Here is a 10000-nt window from a genome sequence, read left to right as displayed (position 1 = left end):
GGGATGACGAAGGCGCGGAAGTAGTGAAGCAAGTCTTGAGCCGTCACGCCGCGCCACCACGCCCACCACGCCCATCTGCAACACCGCAACACCACACAGGTCACTACAACACCATATTATTACACTACACCACCACGACTCTCACAAAAAGATTTATTATATTGTTTTATTACATCTGTCATATCAACACCACACCACCGCAACAGTGCAACATCACACAGGTCACTACAACACTTCATTATACTACTATACTTCACTTGTCACGTCAACACCACAACACCATAGCAGTCATTTCAACACCATATTTTACTGTTACACTATTCCTGTCACGTCAACACCACTTTGCCGCAACACCACAATACCACACTGGCCATTTCAACACCATATTGCACTGCTCTCCACTACACCTGTCACGTCAACACCACTTAGCCGCAACACCACAACACCACACAGGCCATTTCAACACCATATTATACTACTACACTATACCTATCCCATCAGCACCACAACACCACGCCTGTCACTCCAACACCACCACAGAATTAAATCAAGCACTTCAACACCACACGTACACCCAAAACACCACAACTCTTACTCCACCATACATCTACACCTTGACTGCCACATCTTTAACACAACACCACCAGATACCACAACACCACTTCATACAAATATCACCCAATTCCACACCTCCACAACACCACTCTTGTATATACAACACCATAACTGCAACAATACTACACCTTCTGTAACACCACCAACAACAACACCACCACCGCAACAACAACAACAACAACAACAACAACAACAGCAAACACGGCGCCTCCCTCAATCAGGCTAGGAAACTAATTGAATCTAACTCCAGGTCTTGGCATCAGAACCCTTAGCGAAACGGGCGTGGGCGATTAGATTCCAAGGTCACCTCTGAGGGCGTCTTTAAGCTGCGAGAAGCGTGACCCCTCCCCCCCTACCACCACCACACTCACCTTAAACGCCTCACCTTCACGCCGTGCTGAGTAAGAATTAGTGAAGTAGATAAGTGGAGAAATGGAAGTGGTGGTGAATGAAATGCGTTGATAAATTAGAGTGATGGTGAATAAGTACGTAGATAAAGATGGTAAATACGTACGTTAATTGATAAACTGATGGTAAATACGTACGTTAGTTAGGTGGTATTTATTTATGTAGGAGAAACGGTAAAATAAGAACGTATATAAGTAAAGTAATGGTAAATATGTACGTAGATAAATATAAGTGGTGATGAATTAGTACATGCGTTGATAAGTTTAGGTGGTACAAGTGAGCAGCAAGAAGTACAGTTTTTTTATAAGTAAGAATTGTACGTCTGTTAAGAATTTATAAGGTTCCTGTTGTTGTTGTTGTTTTCACTCATTTATTTATTTTTTATCTTTTTTTTCGTTCAGTGCAAAAGAAAGTTCGATATTGTGTGAAGAAAAAGAGAGAAGTGAAGAAATATAAAGTGGATTAGATTGAAAAGAAAACTGAAAAATGAATAAATGTGTAGAGGTTAAAAAAAAAGAATGTGTTTAACGTTATGAAAAGGAAGGGAAATGTTACGAGGTGAATTAAATGTTGGAAAAAGGAAGGCCAAAGATAAAAAGTGGAATAATTAGTGCAGTTAATGATAAATAAAGTTGAATTTAAGCATAAACAAAAATTCCCAACAGTTTCACACACACACACACACACACACACACACACACACACACACACACACACACACACACACACACACACACACACACACACACACACACCCAGCATCCACCCACTCACCCATCCACCCACCCACCCACACTTCCATCCACCTACCCACACCACTTCCCTCACAGACTCACCTAGCAAAATCACACCCACCACTCACCCACCCATACACTCACCCCATTTTCCCCCCTGCTCACCCACACACACACACACACACACACACACACACACACACACAAAGACTCACCTACACACCACTTGGCGGCGCTCTCCTTCCCTCTGTCCCTCCATAACACCCCCAACAGGCTGCACCTTCACGACATTCGCTGAGAGAAAACCTTTACGTGGCGAGACAATGAAACCAGGAGGCGGCACAGGAGGAGGAGGAGGAGGAGGAGGAGGTGGAGTACTAGGCTTGGGTTTGGGGGACTCCTGCGGCAGGCACTCAGTCAGGAGATGCACGACGATGATGGCAAAGATGACGAAGATGCAGAAAAAGAACCACATGTCGACCATCTTGATGTAGGCGGTGTCTGGGAGCTTGGCGGACACTTGGCTGAATAGTGTGTACAGGACCAGCAGCGTTGTGAGGGTCATGATAGCTCGCACCTGCCCGCGGGAGAGACAGGTGTGTGAGGGACTAGAGAAAGAGAATTTGAGTGTGTGGTAAAGGTGGTTAGAGAGTTGTGGATGAGAGTTAGGAAAGAAAATAGTGATGGAGAAGGTAAACAGTGAGAATTGGAAAGGGAATAGCGAGAATACGATGAGAATGTGAGAGGAAATGAAGATGAGGAAGAGGAGAAGAAGGATAAGGAGGTTGAGCACAAGAGAGACAGAGAGAGAAGAGGATTGCAAATAGTAGCTTAAATCCTTATCCTTGCTTGAGTGTTTGGCCTCACGATGCTAAACTAGGAAGGAAAAGAAGAAGAAGAGAAAAAAAGACGAAAAAAGGAAGAAGAAGAAATAGAAGAAGAAAAGAAGAAGAAAGACGAAAACGAAGAATATCACAAAAATGGACAAGAAAAAAATTAGGAGGCAGAAGGAAAGAATAATACGCAGAAGAAAAAGAAGAACAAGAGCGAGAAGAAAGGAAGAAAAAAGAAAACCGAGACGAAAACGAAAAAATAAACAAAAATAAAGACAAATGAAAAAAAAAAAAAAAAGATATTATCCTTTGCCAGAGTGGTTCACTAAACTACGAAGAACGAGAAGAAGAACAAGAACAAGAACAAGAAGAACAACAAGAACAAGAACAGCAACAACGAGAAAAAAGAAGAAGAAAGACGAAAACGAAAAAAAATCATAAAAACAAGAACAAGAAAAAAAATATCAGGCAGAGAAAGAAAATAATACGCAGAAAAGAACAAGAAAAAAAAGAAAAAAGACGAAAACGAAAAAAAAAAACAGACAAGGAAAACTGAAATTAATAAAAAAAAAAAAAAGAGATTAGGAGGCAGAGGAAGAGAATAACTGCCACCACCACCACCACCACCACCACCACCACCACCACCACCACCACCACCCACCTGAAGGAGCTGCAGCCTGACGAAGAGGGTGGTGTAGCCAATGCACATGATGAGGAAGGTTGGCAGGAAGATGGTCAGCACCAGGAGGGAGTAACGCCTCTTCAACTCAAACGTCGCCTGCAACACACACACACACACACACACACACACACACACACACACACACACACACACACACACACACACACACAGACTGTCTCAAGTGTGTGTGTGTGTGTGTGTGTGTGTGTGTGTGTGTGTGTGTGTGTGTGTGTGTGTGTGTGAGGTGGAGTGAAATCTAGAGGCGATAAAGTGGAAGGGAAGCTGTCGTGGAATTCCTTAAGTGGATTGAGAGAGTGGAGTGGTGGTGGTGGTGGTGGTGGTGGTGGTGGAATACAAAGGAATACAAAGGAAGGAATGGACAGCAACAGCCCTACTTGACCTAACGAGGCTGTCTGTATGTCTGTGTGTCTGTGTCTGTGTGTCTATGTGTCTGTGTGTCTGTGTGGCTGTGTGTCTGTGTGTCTGTGTGGCTGTGTATCTGTGTGTCTGCGTGTCTGCGTGTCTGTGTGTCTGTGTGTCTGTGTGCCTCTGCTACCACTACAGATTCAGCGAGTGAGAGGCTGAAGGACACCAGGGTTCAGGGAAGGGAAACAAGAGGGCACAGGGAGAGAGAAAGTCAAAGATGTGATAGGAAAGGTTGAAAGAGAAGTGACACTATCTAGTACAGCAACTAAAAGGATATCTTATGTAGGCGCAAAGTACGTCACTTGAGGGGTTGATGCGAGGTCAATGTCCAACCTTTGTTTAAAAGTTTCTGTTGTATTGCTACGGACAACATGTGCTGGGAGAGAGTTCCACACATTTATAGCTCTATTGAAGAAATAGCGCGGAGGAGGAAGAGGGGGAGGAGGAGGAGGAGGAGGAGGAGGAGGAGGAGGAGGAGGAGGAGGAGGAGGAGGAGGAGGAGGAGGAGGAGGAAGAAGAGAAGGAGGAGTAGCAGGAGTTGAAAGATAAATAATTGTGAGAAAGGAATGATGGAGGCTTGAGGAGAGAAGAGAAGTGAAGAGAGAGAGAGAGAGAGAGAGAGAGAGAGAGAGAGAGAGAGAGAGAGAGAGACCTAAAATATTCATTCATCTGACAGTATTATTACTTATTTTTTATTATTATCATTATTATTACTATCACTTATCATTATTGCTTTTATTATCATTATTCTTGTCATCTCATCATTATTATCATCATTGTTGTTGTTGTTGTTGTTGTTGTTGTTGTTGTTTTGTTGTTGTTGTTATTACTCTTCTTTATATACATTGGTAATCCTTAAAGAAACCAACAAAGAGAGAAGAAAAATTAGAAATGTCTTGATTGGAACTGTGTGTGTGTGTGTGTGTGTGTGTGTGTGTGTGTGTGTGTGTGTGTGTGTGTGTGTGTGTGTGTGTGTGTGTGTGTAATTCACCTCGGTCGTCTGCTGGTCACCCAGCCAGTCTTCCCATTACGGAGCGAGCTCAGAGCTCATAGACCGATCTTCGGATAGGACTGAGACCACAACACACTCCACACACCGGGACAGCGAGGCCACAACCCCTCGAGTTACATCCCCTACCTATTTACTGCTAGGTCAACACACCCCACACATTAAGAGCCGCACCCATTTGCCTCGCCGCTTACCAGGACTCGAACCCGGGCCTCTTGATTGTGAGTCGAGCGTGATAACCACTACACTACGCGTGTGTGTGTGTGTGTGTGTGTGTGTGTGTGTGTGTGTGTGTGTGTGTGTGTGTGTGTGTGTGATTCGCTGTTTGATCTACTGCAGTCTCTGACGAGACAGCCAGACGTTACCCTACGGAACGAGCTCAGAGCTCATTATTTCCGATCTTGGGATAGGCCTGAGACCAGGCACACACCACACACCGGGACAACAAGGTCACAACTCCTCGATTTACATCCCGTACCTACTCACTGCTAGGTGAACACCACCTACACGTCAAAGGAGACACACCCAAATATCTCCACCCGGCCGGGGAATCGAACCCCGGTCCTCTGGCTTGTGAAGCCAGCGCTCTAACCACTGAGCTACCGTGTGTGTGTGTGTGTGTGTGTGTGTGTGTGTGTGTGTGTGTGTGTGTGTGTGTGAGAGAGAGAGAGAGAGAGAGAGAGAGAGAGAGAGAGAAAGGAGGAGGGGGTGAGCATACCGTGAGTCGGTCGTTGGCAGCTGGTCTGGTCTCCATGGTGACGGTGAGGGCGCCCACTGTGTACTTGGCGAGAGTGCTCAGTCCACGGTATTCCACGGAGGCGTTCTGAAACACACACACAAACAACATCCACTTCACTACAGGGTCTTTAACTCCTTCAGTACTGGGACACTTTTTTACCATGAGTTTGGGTGTGATTAGATTATTTTATTGACATTAGGAAGGGTCTATGGAGGTCAGAAGATTAAAAGAGACAGTCTTCACTATTTTAATCCCCCACATGAGTTTCTGAAGCTGTATAAAGTCACCAAATAGTTAGCAGAATGAGTATGGAAACGCGTCCTGGTACTGAAGGGGTTACAGTGACGATGGGATGAACCGAGGCTAATGGTGGGTAAGGAGAATCAGACACTTCACTCACTCTCTTCTTCGTAATTTCTGACGAGTTAGGTGGGTGGGAGGGGGCCATTACACACACACACACACACACACACACACACACACACACACACACACACACACACACACACACACACACACACACACACACACACACACACACACGGCGAGGCAAATGGGCAAGCCTCTTAATGTGTGGCCTCTGTTCACCTAGTAGTGAATAGGTACGGAATGTAATTCGAGGGGTTGTGGCCTCGCTGTCCCGGTGTGTGTTGTGTGTTGATGTGGTCTCAGTCCTACCCGAAGATCGGTCTATGAGCTCTGAGCTCGCTCCGTAATGGGGAAGATTGGCTGGGTGACCAGCAGGCGACCGAGGTGAATTACACACACACACACACACACACACACACACACACACACACACACACACACACACACACACACACACACACACGGGTGCGAGATCAACTCGATTCTGACATTTTGAAAGGGGGATGTGGAAAAACGAGGCAGGAAGTGTCCAGTTCAGCAGGAAGGGAACTCAAACATCTGACTGCCTTGCTCACCACAAACATACTGAAATGCTTTACAAGTGAAGCTAAGACGAGGTAACGTGTGAAACTTGCTTCGGGAGAGATGTGTGTTTAAGGTGAGTGAGGTGAGGAAGGCGGTGAAGGAGGTGTCATTGTAGCTCCTGTGTCTGCATACCTCGAATTTGACGACGGAGGAGGTGGCGGTGGCCAGCCTGAGCAGCACTGAGCACTGCTGGGTGTCGAACGGGTACATGAAGAGGCCGTAGTTGCAAGAGAAGCTGGCAGAGTACAGGGTCCGCTGCACCAACTTTCCTGCCGTGGCTGGGAACACAGTGTCTGGGGAAGGACGTGTGCTTCGTCTCAATTCCTTGTTTTGCGCCTCCTCCTTGATCTATGCCCCGCCACGCTACGCTACTTCGTGTCATGCTCCTGCAAGGTACACCGCCTCACCTCACACACACCCTAACTTAACGCTGTCTGACGCACCAACACTTCACACCAGTGTTCCCAGTCCTGTATCCCTCCTCCCTAGAACACTCTCTGGCTGCCTGACTTCCCTGGTGCACTCTGGCACTCCCTGTAGCACTCTGGCACTCCCCGGCTGCCTGCACATTCCCTCACCCATCATGACGTCGTTGAAGAGCGGCTGGTCAGCCTCGCCCGTCTGCTGCACAAACACAGTCTGCTTCAGCTGCTGCTGCTCGCCGCCATTCACGTTGAGGAACTCCGTCTCTGGCCGCCACACGCGCCTCACCTCCTCCGCCGACAGTTTGTTCTCTGCGTTGTGCTTCAGGTTCTTGAACTTGAGGTTGCGGTCCGTCCAGGACAGTTCCACCTCCAGCTCCATCAGCAGCGCCAGGTTGAGGTCGTCCACGTGCGAGAACCTGATGATGTTGACAGTGGGCGTGACGACCAGCGGGTCCTGCGGCGTGACGCCCGGCGGGGGGCGGTGAGTGTGATAGCCGACGCTCAGCTCCAGCAGGTGACAGCGGTCCTCGTCGCTGCCGTCAGCACAGTCCTCCAGCAGGTTGCAGCGCACGCCGCGCGGCACACACGAGCCGTCAGCACACATGAAGTCAGCGGTGGCGCAGGAGGACAGGCTGAGCTCCATGGTGTCCCCCGCCAGGTTGTGGCAGAAGGGAGTCTCGGCCTGCCATTCGTGGCGCCCCAGCGGGTACTCCACGATGAGGGAGCGGCGGTGCACCATGGTGGCCAGCGTGGTGTTGGTGAGCACGTGGCGCAGCACCCACTCGCCGCCCTCAGACATGAACACTGCGTGGCCGTAGTATCCGCGGAAGAAGGGCGCCCCGTTGACGTAGCCGTCCAGCAGGAAGCGCGTGTGGTGTTCCTTGGAGAAGCAGAGGCCGCGGATCTGCAGGAATTTGTCCACGTCCTGAGGCAGGGGAAGCAGTACTCGTCCTTGCAGTCCACGTCGCCCCAGCCGCTCTGGGACTTGCGCATCACCATGCAGTCTGACTTGATGCCGTCGTTGGGCTCGCCAGAGTACCAGGCTGTGTAGCGCAGGGCGGCGCCACTGGAAAACCTCCGCCAGTCTCCGTCAGTGGCGCTGTCCGTCGCCCCGAGGCGCAGGTAGCGGTAACTCTTGCCGCTACACTTGTCCAGGAATTGCTTGGACTCGTTGAACAGCCGCGCGTTGAGCTCGTCACTCTCCGGCACGAACATCTCAGAGTTGGCGGTGTAGCAGAAGTGAAGGGAGCGCCGCAGCGACCACTTCTCCGGCACAATCACGAAGCCCAGCTCCTCACGGCACAGCGCGGCCACCTGTATCGTCTCCTCCGCGGCGTTCACCACCTCCACGTCGTGCACGTCCGTGGAGAAGATGTCGCCGCGTGGGTTGGTGGTGCAGGAAGCCATGGCGGCGATCACGTCCTCCTGCAGCAGGACGCCCCACACGTTCATCTGCGGGAAGGACGTAGGTGTAGCAGGCTGCAGCTGCCTCCAACGCGTCACGCTGGACCAAAGCGGATTAACACAGCAGACAGACCACACAGACCAATGGAGGGAGGAACCTGTGCTATGTGGGCGCTGGTGGACTGCATGGCGTCAAGACCGCCGGCGAGGGCGTCCTGCTCCTGCCCGATGTAGATGGTGCCGTTGAGCTGAAGCGGCACGTCGGGACCCACCATGACGCCAGACCCGGCCAGCGCCCCGTCCACGTAAAGCCTGAAGGAGAACACCAACACGCCACCACCAGTAATGACACTGACGCCACCTAATACCAACAGTGTATCCCTCTGCCACGGACTCGCCTCGCACTGGCCCGCCCCGCCCCCGGCCCCGCCCCACCCCGCCCCTTCTCGCCCCGCCCCGCCTCACCTGTACTGCGGGAAGCGGATGAGGTGGCAGTGGTGGTGCCAGGCGCCCAGGGTGTCCGGCACCGGCAGCGTCATGTCCTCTGACGCCTCCACGTCATTGTAGTACATGTTCATGCTGCCCTCACGCTGGTCTGCATCACACACACACACACACACACACACACACACACACACACACACACACACACACACACACACACACACACAGAAAGAGAGAGAGAGAGAGAGTGTACATCAGTTTACCTGGTATTATTATAATTATTTTTATTATTATTATTATTATTATTATTATTATTATTATTATTATTATTATTATTATTATTATTATTATTATTATTATTATTATTATTATTATTAATAATACTATTATCATTATTATTATTGTTGTTGTTTTCTTGCTGTTGTTATTGTTAATACTGAAATACTATCATTACACTCCCTTACCTACACACACACACACACACACACACACACACACACACACACACACACACACACACACACACACACACACACACACACACACAACACTCACAACACACACCCTAGCCATACCCACCAATACACCCACACAACACCACACACCACTCACACAGCACCACACCACACACACCACCCACACACCAACCATACAGCACCACACACCACCCATACACCACTCACGCAGCACTCAGCACCTACACAGCACAGCACAGCACAACACTCACAGCACCACACACCGCCCACACAGCCCACACAGCACTCACACAGCACTCGCACAGCACTCACACAGCACCACACATCACTCACACACCACCCAAACAGCACCACACAGCACCGTACAGCACTCACACAGCACTCACACACCACTCAGCATTCACACAGCACTCACACACCACCCAAAACAACACCACACAGCACTCACACACCACCCGAACAGCACCACAAACCACTCACATATCACCACAAACCACTCACACATCACCACACACCACTCACACAGCACAGCACAACACTCACACAGCATTCACACACCACCTAAAACAGCACACACACACCACTCACACGCAACCCACTCACCACTCACACACCAGTCACTCAGCACTCAGCACTCAAACACCACCCACACAGCACTCACACAGCACTCACACAGCAGCACGGCGTTGTCCATGCTGTCCGAGGTGGCGTATGAGAAGAAGTACACGCCGTCCCGATACTGGTGGAGGCGGTAGCGATAGCAGATGGTGAGGGCGGCGGGCGGCGGACTTGAGCCAGGCAGTGTGTAGCGCAGGAACACCTCACTACTCGGTGCCGCCCACACGTCCGTC

At 49.8% G+C, this 10000-nt stretch overlaps 1 protein-coding gene across 1 annotated transcript in view; it reads right to left on the bottom strand.

Moving 5' to 3' along the window:
* The window catches only part of LOC123505721, a 13022-nt gene that overhangs the window by 52 nt on the left and 2970 nt on the right, over positions 1 to 10000 (bottom strand). Inside the window, 10 exon segments of the mRNA XM_045257371.1 lie at positions 1 to 75; positions 1973 to 2334; positions 3252 to 3368; positions 5426 to 5530; positions 6533 to 6693; positions 6979 to 7746; positions 7749 to 8277; positions 8388 to 8541; positions 8695 to 8824; positions 9822 to 10000. The exon segment at positions 1 to 75 is cut by the window's left edge and continues 52 nt beyond it; the exon segment at positions 9822 to 10000 is cut by the window's right edge and continues 22 nt beyond it. Coding sequence (XP_045113306.1) covers positions 1 to 75; positions 1973 to 2334; positions 3252 to 3368; positions 5426 to 5530; positions 6533 to 6693; positions 6979 to 7746; positions 7749 to 8277; positions 8388 to 8541; positions 8695 to 8824; positions 9822 to 10000 — 2580 coding nt within the window.

This window comes from Portunus trituberculatus, chromosome 18 (genome assembly GCF_017591435.1).
Source record: "Portunus trituberculatus isolate SZX2019 chromosome 18, ASM1759143v1, whole genome shotgun sequence".
Taxonomy (NCBI): Eukaryota; Metazoa; Arthropoda; class Malacostraca; order Decapoda; family Portunidae; genus Portunus; species Portunus trituberculatus.
Note: the sequence above shows the minus strand (reverse complement) of the source record. Positions and strands in the feature narration are given on the sequence as shown.